We start from the raw sequence: 21044 nt of genomic DNA on the forward strand, positions 1-21044 counted from the left end.
ATTTCTCTGGAGTCAGGTTCCATGGCCACATTGGGCAGCTGCATGTGAAGGACATTGCACAGGGAGGGCCCCGGTCTTTCCAGCACTTGGTAGTTTTAGCAGGGAGAGATGCAAGCGACACAACTACCCATCGACTGCTGAATTCATCATCTAAGCATGAATAGCCACGTGCTGCTAGCATCAACCTGATGCTCTCAGAGGAAACATTGACGTCTTTGATAAGTCTCTGTGGACACAAACAAGGTGGCTTTAATGTAGTCAGTAAAATCAGTGAACTGTGAGCTGTTTAGGTGACAGCGATAGAATCCATAAACTCCCATGAAACATATTATCCTCCTGCTCTGAGACACACGTGCAGATGCAGTACAACACTGCACCTCATCAGACTAGCAATGGTGGCCATCACACCAGTCACATAAGGCGACTAGAAAAAAAATGACAAGGATGGCTTCTGAGGCCATTCAGAACTTCCTGGGGACCTCTAGTATACACAGGTTCTAGTAAGCTGTGTGATCTCACCCTTGATTCCACCAGATACTATAAAACTATTAGAAGGGAGGAGAAGGGGGCTACAACAAACAAAATTGTGACACTATTAGCCTTAAGATGACTGATGTGCCAGCATCAAAGGAGGAAGGAAATACAGATCAAACAGCAAGGAGAAGAGTGGAGAGTGAAGGAAAGGACAACACTTACATTTTCTGGTGATAATTTCTCTTATTTGAAATATTCTCCTGGCCTTCTCCCAGACTCAGGATGCCCTGTTATCCAGCCCCAGCGGCAGACTGTAGCACTGTATTACTGTCCTCCCATTGTTCATCGATTTGCTCGAGCGGGCACCAGTAATGTCTCCATTGTGAGACTTGTTACTATTCATGGCATATCAAATACACCACAGGGAGCTTGCCAGGCTCTGCGATGCAGGCTGGATACTCTTGGTAGCTTGCCGGGCTCTCCAAGAGGAGCCGAGGAACCGAATCTGGGTCGGCTGCATACAAGGCAAATGCCCCACCTGCTTTGCTATCACTCCAGCCCCAGAGGCAGACTAGCTTCAGCTATTTCCACTAAATTGTGCCCCCTACTACCTGGTGTATTCTCACACATCCAAATCTCAGCCACCTACACTCCCTCCCTAATCAGGATCCCATCCTGAGTAGCTCATCTCAGCCAAAGGGGTCCAGTTGTTCAAGTGAGAAATCTGGGAGTTTTCTCTGTTTGTTCCACTCCTCAATTCTTCTATTACTGAGCAAAAATTTATCAATGAAGAAATAGTGATAACTGCGAGGTTTCTTTTCCATGATGACTTTGTGCAGGTGTGGAAGACTCACAATGCGCAATTGAATATATCTGTATTTTATTTCATCAGAAATTAGTTAGTCAAAACTCAGGAACATGTAAGGGTTTTATTTTATTTTGTAGAAAATACAACAGAAACGAGTTTTTGTGACTATAATTTGAACTCTAAGGGCCACAAATAGAAATTTTGGCCAAAAAGTGCCTTAGGCCAAGGGAAAAAAGAAGTTCTGAAGGCAGGAATGAGTTTTAGTTCCGTAATCAGAAAGGCCAGTGTGAATGAAGTTCACAAAATCAAGATTTATGGGCTTGAGAAGATAGTATAGAGGGAAGGAAGGGCACTTGACGTTTAGACCCTGGCAACACATAATTCCTCCAGATTCACTAAGAGTGATCCCTAAACTCAGAGGTAGGAGTAAACTCTGAGTACTGCTATGTATGGCCCAAAACAAAACAAACAAAAAAAATTCCAGATTGAGGAGAAGTTAGAGGAGAAAGGAAGGGTCATTAAGAGCTTATCACAAAGGATTTTTGCTTCTTCTGATTACATGGGTTACAGGCGATCTTTAAAAATATTATTTGGAGAGAACTTTCTCTCATTAATGTAGTGTTCTATAAATCAATATAAAGTTGTGTTACATATTTTTGTTTATATATTTTGTAACCCTCAGAATGGTATAATAGTATTTGTATATTTGATTACATATGAAAAGACCCAAAAGGAAAATAATGCAAACAAATGGTGAACTCCGATTAAGGATGTGTATAGTGGAACAAGTCTGCAATTTACTTTTGAATAGATCAAAAAAATAAAACAAGATTCATGGCCAAATAGAGGAAAGTATAGATAAGTGTTAAGGCAAGTTAAGTATTAATGGTAAGATATCATTTATGCATATGTTGGTCTTCAGATTTTCTTTGTGTTAAAAAGTTATATTAAAATCGAGGGGGAAGCTGTTCTATCTTACCTTTGAAAAGGATTTTAAAAAGGATTTTCTGGTATTCAATAGAGAACAAATTATATGGGCTATGTGAAGCTGTGAAACAAATTGAAGGTAGTTGTACCAATTGACAGTAGTTATACCAAGGAGAGCATTATACTGTTTGGAATGGATCTCCTTTATGAAAAACTCTATTTTCCCCACAAAGGAAAGGAAAGCAAGCCAGGAATACATGGCTTCATTATTGCTCAGTTCAAAAGATTGTTTTTCCATAAATAATAGATAAAATCACACTGTACAATGTAAGTTAACAGGAAGCTTATTTATGAAACTTTGCATTTGACTTAAAATCATTTCTTCGTCACTTTCCCATGTCATTGGCATGTAAGACCACACAGCAAGCATCCATCTCCCCCTTGTTACATCTCACAAAGCCTAGTTGATTTCTGTCTATAATGAGCATCTCAAAGTTCTACGCCATATTTATAATATTTATAACCTTTCAACTATTAATGCTGGTATGGCCTTGCATCATGGAGGAAACTCTGGTACAGAATTATGTAGCTCAAAATCTAGTCTTGGCAATTTAGTGATAGACTTACCTTTATGGGTATATGAGAAGGGCTTCCTAGAAAGGAAAATAAAAATGAGATTTAAAAAAAAAACACTAAAATAAAAAAAAGAAGTTTCAAACTTCAGCAATTAAACTTTAAAAATGAATCTGTCAAGATAGTAGGCTGGGGTGGTGATGTGGGGAGAGTTAGAAAGCAACCTGGAGACAGTGGGCAAGGGAAGTTGGACCTGGTGGTGGAATTGGTGCTGGAATATTATATGTTTAAAAACTCATCTGTGAATAACTTTTGTAAATCATGGTACTTTAATAAAACAAAATAGAAATACTTTTAAAAATTTACTGCACAGCAAGGCTAGCATTGATGATAATAGACTATTTTCAAATGTTTTAATTTTAGGCTAGCTAAATATTTTTGTATTTGTAAATTCTAGTTTCATGAATCACGGTCACGGACCTCCCGTTGTTCATCGATTTGCTCGAGCGGGCCCAGTAACGTCTCCATCATGAGACTCGTTGTTACTGTGTTTGGCATATCAAATACATCACGGGTAGCTTGCCAGGCTCTGCCGTGCAAGCAAGATACTCTCGGTAGCTTGCCGGGCTCTCCGAGAGGGTCGGAGGAATCGAACTCGGGTCGGCCATGTTGGCCGCTTGTAAGGCAAACGCCCTACCGCTGTGCTATCGCTCCAGCCCTAACCTGTAATAAATTATGGCTGTGTCAAAATAAGCCTCTCAAGGAAGAACTTAATATAGTATTTAACAATCATAATAAAAATTAACTTTGAGTATTTTTTTCTTTTGTTTTTTGCTGTTGTAGTGTTTGTTTTGGTTCAGAAAAACATTTTCAAGAAGTTGGTCAAATATGGCTGTAGCAGATAAAAGACTTGAGAACTTGCAGATCTATAAAGTTCTTCAGTGTGTTCGGAACAAAGACAAGAAACAGATAGAGAAGCTGACCAAATTTGGATACCCTGAACTAATCAATTTCACAGAGCCCATCAATGGACAGAGTGCTCTACATTTAGCCTCGGTTTCCAATGATATTGATATGGTTACCTTTCTCCTCAGTCTTAATGCTCACCCGGATGTGCAAGACAAGATGGGCTGTACTCCAACAATGAGGGCTGCAGAACTGGGTCATGAATTGGCAATGGAAATATTAGCAAAGGCAAAAGCTGATATGACTGTACTTGATAATGAAGGAAAAGGTAAAATCAACAAACCTCCTATTCAGCTGCTGCATTTCGTTTTTAACCAGAAATCCGGAACATGGACCTGTTTGCTTTCCCACTTGAGAAGTGATTTGCTTACAGTTTTAAGTGAAAGGCAAGATTCTTAATGCTAAACTAAAGGATTCCATAATTTGGCAATTGTATTAGTATATCTTAGAAATTCCAGTTCTAAGACATCTATCATTTTAAAAGAAAAATAAACTTAATTTGTATGAAGTGTAATTCATAATAAAATGCTTTCTTTAGACTCTAAGATAAGAGGAAATTATTTTCCCTCATTCTCATCCGTTTTCTTCATTTTTTACTGTTTTTACCATGTGGTACTACACTTAGAGCAAAACAGATTTTGTCCCCTTCTCAGTGACAGCCTGATGTGCAAATTACCTGCATTTGGGAACTTAAAAGGACTAAAATGGATCCTGTTATTAACCTCCAATTTTTTAGGATAAATTTCAATGTGTTGGGAAATAAGATTTGAAATTGAGACATGCCATAATTAAGCTGAAGCCCTAACATTATGCTGACATATTTTTCCATATTATCCATATGGGGTTTTTGTTTGTTTTGCTTTTTGGGTCACACCTGGTGATGCACAAGGGTTATTCCTGGTTCTGCACTCAGGAATTACTCCTGGCAGGTGCTCAGGGGACCATATGGAATGCCAGGAATCAAACCCGGGTCAGCCGCGTGCAAGGCAAACGCCCTACCCTCTGTGCTATCACTCCAGCCTCTTTATTTTGTTTTTTGAGAAATTTTCTTGTCATATTTTCTAAAATTAAAAGTCTGCTTTCAACTCTTTTAATGATTAAATTCATGATCAAATACCCATCTCTCCACCAGTGCACATTCCCCACCACCAATGTCCTCAGTATACCCCCCTTTCCAAACCTCCTCCTACCTCCATGGCAGTCAATATTCGCCATACTCTCTCTCTACTTTTGGTCATTATGATTTGAAAAAATATGGAGCTCTTCATAAATTTGCGTGTCATCCTTGCGCAGGGGCCATGCTAATCTTCTCTGTATCATTCCAATTTTAGTATATGTGCTGCCAAAGCAAGCACTATTTCAGTTCTTTTAATGATTCCATTTTGTACTAAACACCTGTCACTTTACCATGGCTCTAACTCCTGCAGTGAAAGATGGAAAAATCAATTTAAAGTCTTCTGCCTTTCCTCTCTTCCCTCCCAGGTTTTGGTTAATTACATTTTTTCTACATTATGAACTGTAATGCTATTCTGTATCAGAATCCTAGGGTGATTTAGTTTTGGCGCTACAGTTGAAAATATCTATGACTGACTTTTTAGGTACACAGTTCTTATTGATCTGGCAAAAAGAGTGTAGCTCATTCTTTCAGGCTTGCAGCTTCTAGTGTCTCTTTTGATTTTAAATTGATATTTCTATTTTCTTATGTTAACAACAATCTGCTTATAAAAACTCTTATTCCCCAGGTACCACTGTAGAGTTCCCTTATTTTCCATCATTGAATGTAGCTATGTAGCTAAAATCTTAAGACTAGCTCAATCGAAATTTCCTTTTAGCAGGTGACTTGATTTTTTTCCCATTGGTATTCACAGGATTCTGTCTTTACCTAGATTTACCAAAAGATGCCTTGATTATTTTAAACATTTTTTCCAAGAAAAACTAGTATGCTTTTCCAATTTTTATGTTCAGACTTTCACTTCAAGTTTACTTCTATCTCCATGTATATCTCCTGTTCCATTTGACCTTTTATCATTGAATACCAACTGGGTTAATTATTTTTCATCACTTCAGACCAGTGATTCAACTCTTTTACATCTCCCAGATAACAAATAATTTTTAAACATCTCAATTACATTTTTCTTGGTTATACAATGTTTTTCCAACTTTTTTGACAGTTGTCTGCTCTCCCTTATTTGCTTTCAATTTGAGTTTCACTTATTTAGTAGTTTTACTTCTGTACAATTTTTTAATTTTGTTTGGGGACCACGCTTAATGGTGCTCAGGGCTACCCCTGACTCTATGTTAAGAGTCACTTCTGATGTTGTGTGGTGAACCATGTGGCACCAGGATTAAACTCAGCCTTTTTGCATGCCAAGCATGCACTGAATCCTTTGGGATAGCTCTCTGGCCTCAACCATTTAAAAAAAATTAATTGAATATTGACTCAGTTTTATTTTTTTCTTCTAATTATCACCTATTGTTCTAGAAGTCTTCCTTACATCTTGTTCTATCTGCATGTTGTTTTAGAAAAATTAGTACTTAATTTATTTGCTATCTTGTTATTTTTACATGTGTAAATTATGGTATAGATTAATAGCTTAATAATAAGATAGTCAATAATTTTCACATGTGTATTATTTTATGGTATATACTTTTTGCTTTCATTATTAGATTTCTGTCCTTTATCCTCCTCTCTCCCTGGCATTTTCTTGTTCTTTGAGTAGACTTTTTGTTGTTGTTGTTATGTTGTTGTTGTTGTTGTTGTTGTTGTTGTTGAAAAAATTAATTTGGAGTTTTAGTACTGTTTACCAAACACTATTACCAACATTTGACCCTGGTATCATAACAATATTCCTCATCCCAAGTATATCTTGGAGAGAGACCTCCCGAGTGGTGCTCAGAAGATCCAAGGACACTCTTCTGGCAATTTTCAGCAAATAGAACTGAAAGATATGGTACCACTAAAGGCACTGTGATGCCAGGGATTACCAGGGCCACTCAATAGTTCTTAAGAGCCTCCGGAGCTGCACTCATAAGTGCTAAGGAACCTTGTGGTGCCATGGATCTAACCGTGGGTGATTAAATGCAAGGTTTATACTTTGACTCCTGTACTATCTTTTCCAGTCCTTGTCATATATTTTTGACATGGATTATATTAAAGGGCTGGAGCGATAGCACAGTGGGTAGGGCATCTGCCTTGCACGCAGCCAACATGGCCGACCCGAGTTCGATTCCTCCGCCCCTCTCGGAGAGCCCGGCAAGCTACCGAGAGTATTCGATATGCCAGACACAGTAACAACAAAGTCTCCAATGGAGACGTTACTGGGCCCGCTCGAGCAAATCGATGATCAACGGGAGGGCCTTTACTTTTACTTACTTTTTATATTAAAGGCAAATATCTAACAGGTCTTAGTGGAGGATTCAGCATTTTCCTTCTTTACTGTTTTGAAATGATTTCCTAAATGAAAAAAAATGCACAAAATGATAGATTCCTTACTACTCACTTTGCTTCTCGCTACTATTTTACTTGTAGTCTGCAAAGGGATCTCAGGGACCTACTAATAGCCATCTGCACATTTCAAGAAGCAGTACCTATGGGGGATATTTAAACTGATTATGCTGAATGTCTTGTGTACATGTTGTGTGTTTGGAGGGTAGGGGGATTCTATTTACTATGAATTCAGCATTTCTTCATCCTTTTCTTTCATTGCTGCTACTACTGCTGTTATGGTGATAACTAGGTATTATGCTCTTCTGTAGACACACACACACGCACGCACGCACGCACGCACGTACACACAGACACTCCTGGCTGAGTGGGCTCTCACATTTTAAACTGACTCTTGTTGTCAGTCACCATACCCATCCAGTTGTAATGCTCACACAATCTTGAATCTTGAAAGGCTCTCACATATCAGTACTCAGATTCTACACAGAACCAGATCTATCATATTTGGTTGTAATTGTTTTCTTTCAAAAGTTGAGTTTTTATTTTTGTTTATTATTTTCTGTCTTGGTATTTCAATTTGCTTCAGAGGGGTAACCAAGACAAATATCCCTGTGCCTTTCTGACCACTTTTAATTAGCTAATTATAGATTTTTAGAGATCTCTCCCTTCTTATCAAATTCAAATAAAATATATATAAATGTTATTAAGTACTTTGGGGAATTCTTTTTTTTTCCTGCAGGTATTTTGTTTTACTGCATTTTGCCTACAAAGCGGCATTATCGATGTGCGTTGATTGCCCTGGAGCATGGTGCAGATGTCAACAATTCTTCCTATGAAGGAAAGCCAGTGTTCTATAGAGCTTGTGAAGAAGCACATGCTGTTAAGGCTATCTGCCTGAAATTTTTGGAAAAAGGAGCCAATCCAAATTCCTTTTACCCAGTATGACTATTCCTATGATTATAATTATTCTTTTTTTCAATTGTACAGTTTCAGTGGTACCATCTTTTCATTTAAATGTGGGAAAATGACTGTCCTCTGAGTAGACAATTCATTTCTATCCATGAAAACCTTAAATTGAACTTGATATACTTCATTATTCTTGTTGTTATGATTTTAAAGTCTTATTTCCTAATTATGTTTGTGGAGAAATGGTATATATTATGCCAAATGTTAAAAGATAGTTTTAGGAAATAGTAGAAAATATATCAGTGATGCCTAATGGAAATTTATATCTGTGGGAAGAAAATGGGTATTTTTTCTGTTTCTCTTGTCCATTTTGCTCACTTTATTCATTTGGTAAATTTTAATGTCACACAGTAAAAATGGATTCTCCTCATTAGAAATCAACAACACTAAATTTTAGCATATAGCACACTTTTATCATCTTTTTTTCTTTATAAGAAATTTATTTGTTAACATAATTTTCTTGTGGGCATCTAATGTGTTGTTTTATTTTAGAATACTATTTTTTAATGTTGAACCATTATACTGGGTACTGGATTCATCTTTCCTACTTGTTAATAAAATATAAAAATGGAGAGAAGCAAATATGTAATTGTGAATCTTCAGACCAAAAAATTTAGGGCACCCATATACAGTGTTTATTGAATATGTTATTAAATATAACTGGAATAAACTGTATTTGATCTATTTCACATATCCAGCTTACTGGTCGCACGGCTTTAATGGAAGCATCAAGAGAAGGTGTGATAGAAATAGTTCGAGGAATATTGGAAAGAGGAGGGGAAGTAAACACATTTGACTTTAACAGATATCATGCTGCACATTTTGCTGCCAAAGGAGGCCATTTTGATGTAATAATTGGCTCTAATATTTCTTGTTAGAAACTTTTTCTACCTTTTCTTAAAACTTTTAAGTATCGTGGGTTACAAAGGACTTTTTCTTCCTGGATTACTACTAATCTATTATATAATTACTACTAATATAGCTCCCCAAACCATTATTTTAAGACTTATTCTAGCTCTTACTCAGATTTATCTATTTGTAAATTCATGCCTTTAATATTACTAACAATAGTTTAATATGTTCTTAATTCATAACATTAAAATGTTTTCCCAACAAAGTAATGTTGGGAAAACATTATATAATGTGATTTCAAAATATGCTGTAATATGTTTATAGAAAGAACAATGCAAATACATTCTTATCTCCCTGATGTTTAAATGGATCTAAAGATCTATCAAAAATTTTTAATTCAAATGTATCTGATTATCCTAATATATTGGCAAATGATATTTTATAGGCACAGTGATTTCAGATTCAAATAGTAGCCAAAACACTCCGATTTTTTAAATAGAAATTTTCTGAATTATAGTTAAAATTTCTTTACTGAATTTCCTTTACTTTAACAGTTATCTTTGATTTTGTCATTGAGTCTCTTTTCTGTAACAAAATCATGCATAATAAAAAAGCACATTTAGAAAATGTTCTCAATCTGTGCTGTACAATATAGTATACACTACAGTAGCCATATATATCTTTTGATTATTTTAGTGAAATAAACTGAATATTAGTGAAAGAAACTGAATATTTTAAAACCTCTTCTATTTAACTGATTTCAATCTAACTTATCATAAGTTAACAGATACTTATATTGGGCAGCATGGCTCTAAATATGAGTCTTAGCTTAGTAAATATATCTTACGTTTCTCCTGCAACTTATGTTATTTATTTTTCAGATTTTAAGGCTTCTTTTTGCCTATGGTGGGGATCTGGGGCTTATTGCGATGGATGGGAACACTCCACTTCATCATGCTGCCATGGGTGGTTTTGCTGATTGCTGTAGATATGTAGCTCAAAGAGGTAAAATTGTATAGGAAATTTTTAACTTAAAGTATCTCTGATTTACTCTTGTCATTGGTGTGCAGAGAATATGGGCCTGATGATTGAGTCTCATTACTGTTATCAAATGTGAATAAGACTAATAGGCCTGCATCACTTCTGATGTAATGAAAGATCTTGTTTTACTCGTATTATATTAAACTCTTTCACATCACCTCCCAGAATAATAAGCACTGTGAAAAAATGAAAACCAGACTGGAGTGATAGCGCCATGGGTAGGGCATTTGCCTTGCACATGGCCGAACAGGGTTCGATTCCCATCATCCCATATGGTCCCTGAGCACTGCCAGGAGTAATTCCTGAGTGAATGAACCAGGAGTAACACCTGTGCATCGCCAGGTATGACCCAAACAAAACAAAACAAACAAACAAACAAACAAACAAATGCAATTTTGTCCTCATAAACTATTAATTCTAATCTCTCTTACTTTTTTTGACCATTATGTATTATGAAAAGCAAAGATCTGTCTATCTCTCTACTACCAAAATAGTATTTCAGGGGATTGGGGATCTATACTCTATGGTATTCAAAGCTTACTCCTGGATCTGTGCTCAGGGATCATTCCTAGTGTGGCATAGTGTATGCTAAAGATCAAAGCACCTAGAAATATTCTTGAAAAGCATTTGTGGCTAATATCCTTTTTGATAAAGAATGAAATTATAAAGTGTGGAGGGACATCAGCATGTAGCTGTCTAAACATTAGTTATTAGAGATTTTTATTGGGTTGCAATCTTTTGTAAATATGTGAGGTTGACAAAGCATCAGATGACTGTTCTTGACTCAAAACACTAGAAATAGCTTAATAATCTGACTCATTAATATAAACAATTAATTTTGAATGTCTCATTATTTTTATTATGAGTAATATTCCTAGTATGCTAAGTAGATGTCCCAATGTACTCAGGAAAGTTGGATTCCTTTGGAAAATACATATAATTGGATGCCATCATTTTAAGTAAGAGATCTTAAAGGAAAAAGAATTTTAATTTATAACTTGCACAAATATAAGTAATACTTTCATATTTGATTAACAATTTGTTTTCTTCTGTCATGTTTGGAGAATACATATAAATCTTATACTTTAAGATTATAAGATTTATAAGCATTTATAAGCATTTTTAAAAATGGAGGGTCCTTCAACATTCTGAGTCTGTAAGTTCCTATGTAAGTTTTGTGACTCCAGCTGCTCCTCCATTTTAAATGTCACCTTTATTCTATTTTTTCTTGTCATGAAATCTCCTTACCAATATCCCAATATGGTATTTCTTTCTAGGTATTTTAGGGATGAATAGCCTAATCTTTTGGAGACAGGTGACAGAAATTGGCAACATGTCACCCTTAAAAATCCATGGAACTAAAGCTCATGGGAAAAATAGATTGCAGCCTACCTTATGTAATTTATGAGAGTTGAATGGGTTCATCTCCATAGGAATTATTTGAAATAAAAGTTTAGACCCATCACTGCAAAATTAATAGAATAGTTTGATGAATGCCATTTGCAAGCTGTCAGATGCCTCAGCACTATTTGTAATAAGTATCCTTCCAATTGTAGGATGTGATCTGAAATGGAAGAATATAGAACATAAGACCCCCAGGATTATTGCTAAGGAAGGCGGCTTCAAGGCTGCAAGCAAAGAAATACGTCGAGCTGAGAGGATAGCTAATAGAATGGCCAGGCCTGGAGCCAAAAATCCGAATCCTGTCTGGGCCCTTCGGCTACATGAATGGTCAGTAGAGCATGAAACTTTCCTTCGGGAAGCCTTTGCCTTTGTGGACAGGGGCGATGGGACAATCAGCAAAGAAGACTTTGTGCTGGCCCTGGAGGAGAGGCAAGAGTTTGTCACTCTGGAACAGCTGGCTTCCATAGCTCAGATGCATGAAAAGACCCGAGGAGGAGGCGTGAACATCGACGAGTTCTTTAAAGGAACCAGCTATTTAGGCAAGACCTACGTTGTCAGCTCCTTTGGACCTAAGAAAAAGAAAAAAGGCGCGGGGAAGAAGGGAAAGCAAGGCAAGTTTGTCTTGCCACTTCCTGTCTGTGTCATTCCCGACGAAGCGTTCCCACACCGGGAGGACGGTGGTCCACCTTATTACCTGATTGAAACCTACAAGAACATAACGGATTGTAACCGGTTTAACCGAGATCACCCGCCAGAGCATCCCATCCAGGATGATTCTGCTTGGTACATTGATGAGCCAGAGATCGAATATACAAACATCAATTATATCACCAGGGCGGGGGATCTGGCTTCCCTGAAGAAGGCATTCGAAAAAGGAATCCCCGTGGATATGAAGGACAATTATTACAAAACTCCACTGATGACTGCATGTGCAAGTGGAAACATGGAGGTCGTCAAATTTCTTATTGAAAAAGGGTGCGTTTTGTGGTTGCGTGCAATTGAAATTTTTGAGAGGGGTTACCCCTTTTAAGGACACAAAGGAATGCCAAGGAAAAAGATAGAGCTCCATTCCTGACCGTTAGATCATAGACACAGCTTATCTAAAGAACCAAACCCCCTGGGAACACAGGAGCTGTTGTGTACAGTTGTTAACAACTATGTACAAAGTAAATGAAGGTCAACACAATTTCCACAGGTGGAGAGGAGAGTCTTCTGACTGAATACCACTGACTTCTCTAGACAAACAGAGCTTACAATCACATGGGGATGAACTCATACTTTATTTTAAATTTAAGACATGTTGTGGTACTGGTGATAAACATCATGACGTATACTGACAACAAGTTGTAAGTGTCCAGTACAATATTATGCAGGAGATCTCTAGAACTTTGTCTTACATAGTCATTTTACCCTTCTCTTTGTGTGTGCATGTGTGTGTGTGTGTGCGTGTGCCTGCACACTCGCTCTCGCATATGCTTACCTAATGAAACAAGTGGAATGGTGGCATAAGTCTAGGAGCATGCTTTAGTGTCTCCTCTTGAGGATCGTCTTTTCCTTTATTTCCAGGTATCTAACTAAATAAATAGCAAAGCATGAAATTTCAATATATCTTTTTAACTCAAGCGATTACTTAGGTTTAACTCCTTCTATTAGGAGTTCAATAACATAGATGAAGGTTTCTAAGCCATGATATGCCTCAGTTTTTTCATCCACAGAATAGGATTCTAGAAGGGGTCAGTTATTTTTCCCCCCATTTAAGTTATATGTTTATTTTTAGACCCTGTGTTATACATATATAATGCTCAAAGATATAAAATATTCTCTCAGGTTCTAAAAGGAACTCACTTTATAGAATTTGTTGGAGTAAGTGAATTAAACTTAATGAGAAAAGCACTTATTTGCACAGTGATTGGATATTTTATTAAAGGTTCTACCATGTAATGTCAAAGGAAGATTCGAGTATGCCTATTAGCATGAGTAGCAAAAAGTTAATAATGAGAATTTGAACTTTTGGACTGAATTTCTAAAAGGAAAAAATTAAATAACAGATGATAATGTTTTGAATTATAATGGTAAAGCTTCGTTTTAAAATAGCATGCATCATCAGAACATGCAGAAGAAGAAATTGATAAAGAATATTTTCTGGGATGCTAGAGAAATAGGACAGTGGGTGGGGTGCTTGCATTGCACACAGCCAACCTCTGTTTGATCCCTACACTCCATGTGGTACCCCCAAACTCTACCTGGAGTAATTCCTGAGCACAGAGCCAAGAGTAAACTCTGAGCACTGCTGGGAGAAGTCCCAAAACTAAAGATATCTATCTGTATGTTGAGATACTTATAACTTCTGTTTCCTGTTGGCTTTAATCTTAATTGGATTCATATTTTTAAATTTGCTTCATTTGATCTTTACATAAAATAAACTCCTAGGCTCTAGTGCACTAGTGCTTTAAGTGTTTATATAGTGTGTGTGTGTGTGTGTGTGTATGAATGTGTGTGTGTGTGTTAAAACTGGCAGATAATGCGAAGTACATTTTAAGAAGTTATGACACAGAGTTTCTTTACTCAGACTTTCACTTTATATAGCTATATATAATTGATCATTTTGATAAAGCTATATAAAATCATAGCATTTTTGTCCTCCAAGTCTTTGAAGCAATCCATACTGTTGTTTTTAACTTGTACATCTATCTTCCCTTATAGGGCTAATGTTAATGCAACAGATAATTTTCTGTGGACTCCACTTCATTTTGCTTGCCATGCAGGCCAACAAGATATTGTTGAGCTTCTTGTTAAGTCTGGAGCTGTAATAGATGCACTTTCAATCAACAATTCAACACCTTTAAGTAGAGCCATTGAGAGCTGTAGACTAGATACTGTGAAATACCTCCTTGATGCTGGTGCTAAGATCCAGTTGGAAAATAGAAAAGGTATGTTCATATTATTTGTAGGTATGGTCAGAAAAGATGAATTTATGTCAGATATAACACTTTGATTCTATTCTTGTAAAAACACATTTCTCCCATGCTGGTCTTTTAAGATATTTCATCTCCTATTCAGTGTTTCTCAGATCATTAGTGTTAAATGACTAGTTATTTATTTTTACAGTTGTCATGGAGTGGTACTCATAAAATGCAATAAATATAAATTTATAAAAATTAATTGGAAAATAAATATAAAATATAAGTATTAGTTTTATCACTCAATTTAACTGATAAAATTCTATCAAATTACAATAAACATTTCTAAACACTCAATTTCTGGACTACTTTATTGTGACACACTATTAATTTGTGAACTTGTACCAGTTTACAGATTACACTTGAGTTATCATGCTGCTAAAGCCATTAATTCCCAGTAATTGGCATAATTTAAAATTTCTATATGTTAGATTTCAAACTGAACAGCTAGTACAGAGATTAACATCGCCTCATATGCAGCTGACCCCAATTAGATTCCAGCACCACATATTGTCCTTGAGCACTTCCAAAAATGACCATTGAATACAAAGCCAGAGCCAGAGGTAAATCCCTGAGCACTGCTAAGTGTGATCCTCTAAGTAAGAAAAAAAAAAGCTTGCTTCCAAAGTTGGGTGATGTAATTCTCACATTAAAACTTTTCTAGGAAGTAAATAAAAGACTTATCTCATAAATATGTAAACAATAAATAATCACTTGAATAAATATTTGAGCATTTTGGTTGAAGGTTTCATTTTCTGATCATAGAACATGTGATGACCATATTTTTATCTGAACATTAGCAACGCTGGGTTCCTCTAAGTCACAGGTGGTAGACTTGCCTGAGGTCATTTCCAGGTGTCATAATTTACTCAGTCATGGAGCACTACTTGTGACCACCCACTTTCTCAGGTCTTTTTGACTACACCTCCTTAATTCATGGAAAGAGGAGTATGGTAGAAGATAGTCATGTGAAGAAAATGTACTCAATGTGGGAAGAGGATTAGCATATATACAAAAGTATAATCTAATATTTCCTACCATTTTTTAAAAAAAAATTTTGCTACTGGTAAAAAGTTAACAAAAAAGATTATTTTGTCAATAAATGGCACTTGAAGACACAAGATTTGAGATTTGGGTAGATTTGAGACCATTTTTGTCTAGCTCTCTGTCCGCTTTAATAATGATTTTTGCTATGACATGCTTAGGGTCAATGTGCTAGAGTTTATTATTTAGTATTTATCATTAATTGTGACTACATTCCTGTTTAACTAGGGCACAATGCCATGGATATTGCAAAAGCATATGCTGACTATAGAATAATTGGTTTGCTTAAAGAAAGGATGGATAATATGCCCAAGCCAACAGAAAACCAAAAACTGAAAGGCAAACCACCTCCTAAATTGAAGACAGAAGGTCTTGAAGTTAAAGAAGAGGTAAGAAAAGTGATTAATTATCCATAGTGGCTGAAACACCTTAAAACCTTATCAGGGATCAGGAATATAATTCAAGTGGTAGATCTCTAGTACCTAGCATGTTGAGGGCCCAGGATTTTATGCCCAGAATCGAACTGCCAGTCCTGGTCCGATAGATTGAGAGTCACGGAAGTAGCTCAGAACTGTGGAATACCCCTTGATGTGGCAGGCAGGCAGGCAGGCAGGCGGGCGGGAGGAAGGAAGGAAGGAAAGAAGGAAGGAAGGAAGGAAGGAAGGAAGGAAGGAAGGAAGGAAGGAAGGAAGGAAGGAAGGAAAGAAGGAAGGAAGGAAGGACTCTCAGTTACCACCCACCTAGCCACCATCCACTTCCTGCCTCCTCTGTCTCCTCCCATCACATATGGAGTTTAACTGACTATGACCAAATCCTAGAATATGGCCAACTATAATTTGAATATTCTGGAAAAAAAACTCTAGAAGGAATTAAGGAAATGCATTGATGGTTTCTGATAATCTGAAGAAGACTAGATTCTAAACTATCAGTTAGAAGAGGTTGGTATTCTCCATGGGGTAATTGATGATGGAATAATACATTAAGATTTGTCACTTGCAGAGGAGCCCAAAGTTCATCTCTAGTTTAGAGTTTATTTAAGAGAAGCAGAAAGATCCCTGGAAATTCTTGGTGGTAGACACAGATCAGGTAATGAAAACAAGAAGAAAAAAATTAATGTTATAAAATTGGCAGAGTTGGATAAAAGTAGGTGGGAGTAGGTACATATTAGGAAGGGGTCAGAGACAATAAAGAGTAATAAGTATGGAACACAACATCAGGACAGGCAAAAATTAAAGCAGATCAACCTAAAGCTACCATTACTTGTCTTGTAGGAATATATCTTTCTTACTTAATAAACACAGGTCAAGAACGGATTTATGAGCTATCACTGACAGCACCGATTTAGTAGACTTAAACAAGACAGTCTCTTTGTTTAGACAAAATTGCAATAGTCCACTTCATTTTAAAGTAATTTTTGTACAGTGGAATCTTAATTTTTTTTCTGAGTAAAAACAACAAATAGTGTTATAAATGATGTATAGTTTCTTAGTTGATAATGGTATTTGCTCTATTTCCAGGCACCATTAATGTATTCGATTCCAGCAGTACATGAAGAAAAGGAAATACCAAAGGATAACGTGGTTTATCTCAACTCATTGATTACCAGTGGTTTTACTAAGAAAGTAGATATTACATTTACTCCACGAAGGGTAAGTGCTTTGAAAAAGGTTCTCATAACATGGCAGGCATTGTGTTACTCTTAAAATATCTTTATACAGAAAAAAGTTCCAGGCTTTCACTATTTGAAGGTGTCTTTTACAAATTCCTGCTGCTTACAATTTAATAAACCCTACTTGTTTAGCTCCCCAAATCTGGTTTTCTCTATTTTAAATATTTTAATTCACACTGAAAGACGATAATTTTCCTTGGTCAGTTCTATTCCCTATAGTCACCAAGTTCTGTAAATCTTTTTCCTTGAACTTTTGAGATGCAGTACTTCCTTCTTGTATTCACTACTACCACCTAATTCAGTTGTTTCCTAGCAATTGAGGTCAGATTTATATAGTAGCTTACTGTATCACTGTAACACTGTCCTCCTGTTTTTCATTAATTTGCTCAAGTGGGCACCAGTAACGTCTCCATTGTGAGACTTGTTGTTACTGTTTTTGGCATATCAAATACGCCACAGGGACCTTGCCAGGCTCTGCCGTGGGGTGGAATACTCGTTGTAGCTTTCCGGGCTCTCCAAGAGCGACAGAGGAATCGGAGGAATCTAACCCGGGTCGGCCGCATGCAAGGCAAACGCACTACCCGCAGTGCTATCACTCTAGTGCAGTAGCTTACTAAACATCTGTAACTAAAAGGCATTCATCTTCAGAGTGATCTACTAAAGCCTATCAAACCACCCTGAGTAAGAAATCATCAACTCCCTCCCTCTGTCTTCTATGGTGAAAATACTTTTGACTTCAAAGTATCTTTTTAAACTCAATGTATCTCATCTAAACCTTCTCACTCTATTGCTTATTTGATTTGACATCCTAAAATTAAGTGAACAGCAGCTAGCCTGAGAATTATTTGGGAACTAACTTAAGAATATGTCAGGTCCAAATAGGGACCACGATAGTGATGGTCATGTAACCACCAATGTTGTACAAGAGGGGAAAAATGTTAAAATGTGTTAGGGAATAAACTTTTTAGCTTATTTTTTAATTGAATCACCATGAGATACATAGTTACAAGGCTGTTCATGATTGAATTTTAGTCTACCATGTTCCAACACCTATGCCCTCACCAGTGTTTGTTTTGTTTTGTTTTGGGTTTGGCTTTGGGGCCTACACCTGCAAGTGCTCAGGGATTACTCTTGGCTCTGAGCACAGGGATCATTCTCAGGCAGCTCAGGGACCACATGAGATGCCTGGGATGGAATAGGAAATAAAATTGATACTCTTAGTTCACCATATGAAAAATTCTTTAGCTATTGGCATGCTTAATCATGACTATATTCATACCAAGTCTAAATGTGGTGGTTTATTTAAGATCTGGAGTCCTGAAGCCACTACAGCAGAACTGATTGAGAAGAGGGAACTGCAGCGGGAGAGGTTCACCTACGAAGTCGACTTTGAAGACTTCTTAATGCCATTCCAGAAGAACATCAAAGAAAAAGCGGAAGCATTGGAATCTGCCTTGAAATAGTAAATCACAACAGCTGCTTCTTGGGATAAAGATTTTGAGGCCCAGGAACCAAACTCTGGAAATTGTTCTTCTGAAAGAACCCAATATCCCCATTAAAGCCAAAGCATCTACAGATTACCTTTGGAATCATGTTTTTTTGGTTTGTACCAGTTCTGGATAACCTGTCTAGACAGTATGTAAGGTATATTGTAGTTTGCAATCATTTTCATTTTATTCTGGATAAATATCTCAATCTTCTCTAAGAATAATTAATCATCACAAATTGAGTTCTGTTAGTTCATTTTCTGATAATTTTTCCCATTCTTTTAAATCAGTAATATGAAATAAATTTGTTAAGTGCCTGCAAAAAGGCAAAATAGAAGCTCTTAACTTATGACAGGGAAGGTATGATGATACCACAATAAGATCCAAGTACAAAATAAAATTCAATGCAATATATTTTAGATTCCAGAGTTGAAAACTTAGTTTTGTAAATGAAAATAGGCAGTATACTATATTGTACTGAATGATTTGAGTTTCTTCATTTACATAGGTTAAAATCATATAGCAATTAATCACTACAAATCAACTTGTTAATTTAGTTTTATAACTTCATCTGCCATTTCTTTAAGTTTTGTTGAAGCAAGTAATATGGAATAAACCGTTAAGTGCCTGCCAAAAGACTAGGCTACAGACACCAGTGGAGAGAAGAGGATATATACACATGTGTGTACATATATATGTAGTAATAAGTTTTTAAATGTAATATCAAGAAGGAGCAATTTTGTTTTATACACAGTTCATTAGAAAAAAAGCTCCACGAGGCTAGATAGTTGTTTCACTTATTTCACATTTTTCCAATGAGCAAAAGTACTTCGAAATACAGTAATTTACATTTTATATCTGCCTATACTTTTAACAGTATCTGTGCATCAACTTTACAAGGTCAAAAGAGTGGGCTTGATTTTTTTCTTATTTGGTGGGGAATAAGGAGGCTCTCAAGCAGTGCTCCAGAAGCCTGGGGGCCACTGCCTGTGACAAACAAACAACCAGTCCTGATGGTTCAATGCTAAGACCCCAAGATGTGGAGCTGCTTAGACTGTGCAGTACAGAAGACCATCAGGACCACTTTGGTGTGATACATTGGTGGGAAATGGAGGTGGCATCCAGGGTTTTATTCTGGAAAGGGGGCCGTGTAATGCTAGGGACTGAATAGGTGTCTTTATTAGGCAACATTTTTACAAAGCTTTTAACTGACAGGGTTTTGAACTTTCAATGTTCTCTCTCCAACCCCCTACCACCAGTGCCAGTATCCCTCCACCAAAGACCCAAGGTTCTCTCCTCCCTACCCCAAAGGAATTATTTTCAGTCCATCATGGAAGGCATTTGTTTCTCATACATCCTTCCAAGTAATGTGCATTAGATAAGCTCAGGTCATTGACACCCCGGCCAGACACTGCCAGCACTCAATACATGTCTTCTTTGTTTTTGGATTGTAGCATTCTCCATTAACTTTGCATAATGGGAGGCTGCCTCTGGTACTTAAGGTTGTACATTAGAACCAGAGTGCAAGGAATAGTACTTCCTGGAAACATCCCTCAAAAAGAATCGAAGAAAACTGATTCATTAAATTTCCAGTTATCATTCCCTCTCTATTGGGATTATTCTGAAGTGTAAATTCTCACTGGCTGCTACAATTCACCAATGAGATTAAGATGAAATTATACACAGAAGTAATTTGTTTGCGACATGTCTTTCATTGACATTCTTCCCTTTTCCTGCCTCCTCACTTTTTTCCAACCCCTTCTGGACATGGCATCTTGGTATCACCTTCCAATCAATTATACCTAAATCCTTGTCTCAAGATTGCTCCTGGAAGCAAAGGCACTATCAATGGTACTAGTAGTTATTCTCAGTTCCCTAACAGACAATAACATTTACATAGATCCCTTTATATTTTGTTGAATACAAAATATTTCCCCATCAAGAAAGATTTACCCCCAGAATCTTAGAAATTGAGAAGCAATTAAAACAATATTTATACAATAGTTATTTGTTTGGATAAACTTTCAAGATATTACACACACAAACACAACACAATGGGGAATAATTAGATATATGATTTTTCCTTAAGGATAATGTGTTACAAATGGAAGAAAGATGGATAAGGGTTAAGGAAATACACTATGAAAACTTACAAGTATTTATTGGGATTTTACTGAGAAGTGTGAGTAATGTTTCAAAAAAAGAGGCTTGTCTGGGGATATATGAGACAAAATAGAAGTAGTAGTATAGACCGACTGAGAGGTGATTGATATATCTAAGATAATAAAAATACAGTACAAGGAATTTACAAAAGTGATTGTGGGAGATAGAAATTCTGCAAACTCTAAGACAATAACTATCCCTCAGGTTCAAAAGGAGAATTTCTTTTTCATCAGACAAACCTAAGTTCTTAAGAACTTTTGTTTTG

General features: G+C 36.6%; 1 protein-coding gene and 1 non-coding gene across 2 annotated transcripts; one reads left to right on the top strand and one right to left on the bottom strand.

Moving 5' to 3' along the window:
• The first annotated feature begins 3670 nt into the window (after positions 1 to 3670).
• On the top strand, positions 3671 to 18592 carry ANKEF1 (ankyrin repeat and EF-hand domain containing 1). The gene is made up of 9 exons (XM_056121984.1): positions 3671 to 4016; positions 7933 to 8132; positions 8858 to 9007; positions 9893 to 10016; positions 11609 to 12431; positions 14160 to 14386; positions 15689 to 15858; positions 16978 to 17109; positions 18437 to 18592. Exons 1-9 carry the CDS (start codon positions 3671 to 3673, stop codon positions 18590 to 18592), a joined length of 2328 nt encoding a protein of 775 aa, XP_055977959.1.
• LOC130030942 (U6 spliceosomal RNA) lies at positions 4997 to 5103 on the bottom strand. Its single transcript, XR_008793586.1, has one exon. It is a non-coding gene; the product is annotated as a U6 spliceosomal RNA (small nuclear RNA).
• Positions 18593 to 21044: the final 2452 nt, after the last annotated feature.

Source organism: Sorex fumeus, unplaced genomic scaffold (genome assembly GCF_029834395.1).
Source record: "Sorex fumeus unplaced genomic scaffold, SorFum_2.1 ptg000044l, whole genome shotgun sequence".
NCBI lineage: Eukaryota > Metazoa > Chordata > Mammalia > Eulipotyphla > Soricidae > Sorex > Sorex fumeus.

Coding starts and splice junctions, on each gene's coding strand:
- ANKEF1 (XM_056121984.1), top strand. CDS start 3,671: ATGGCTGTAGCAGATAAAAGACTTGAGAACTTGCAGATCTATAAAGTT. Junction 4,017..7,932: donor ACTTGATAATGAAGGAAAAG/GTAAAATCAACA, acceptor TTTTTCCTGCAG/GTATTTTGTTTTACTGCATT. Junction 10,017..11,608: donor TAGATATGTAGCTCAAAGAG/GTAAAATTGTAT, acceptor TTCCAATTGTAG/GATGTGATCTGAAATGGAAG.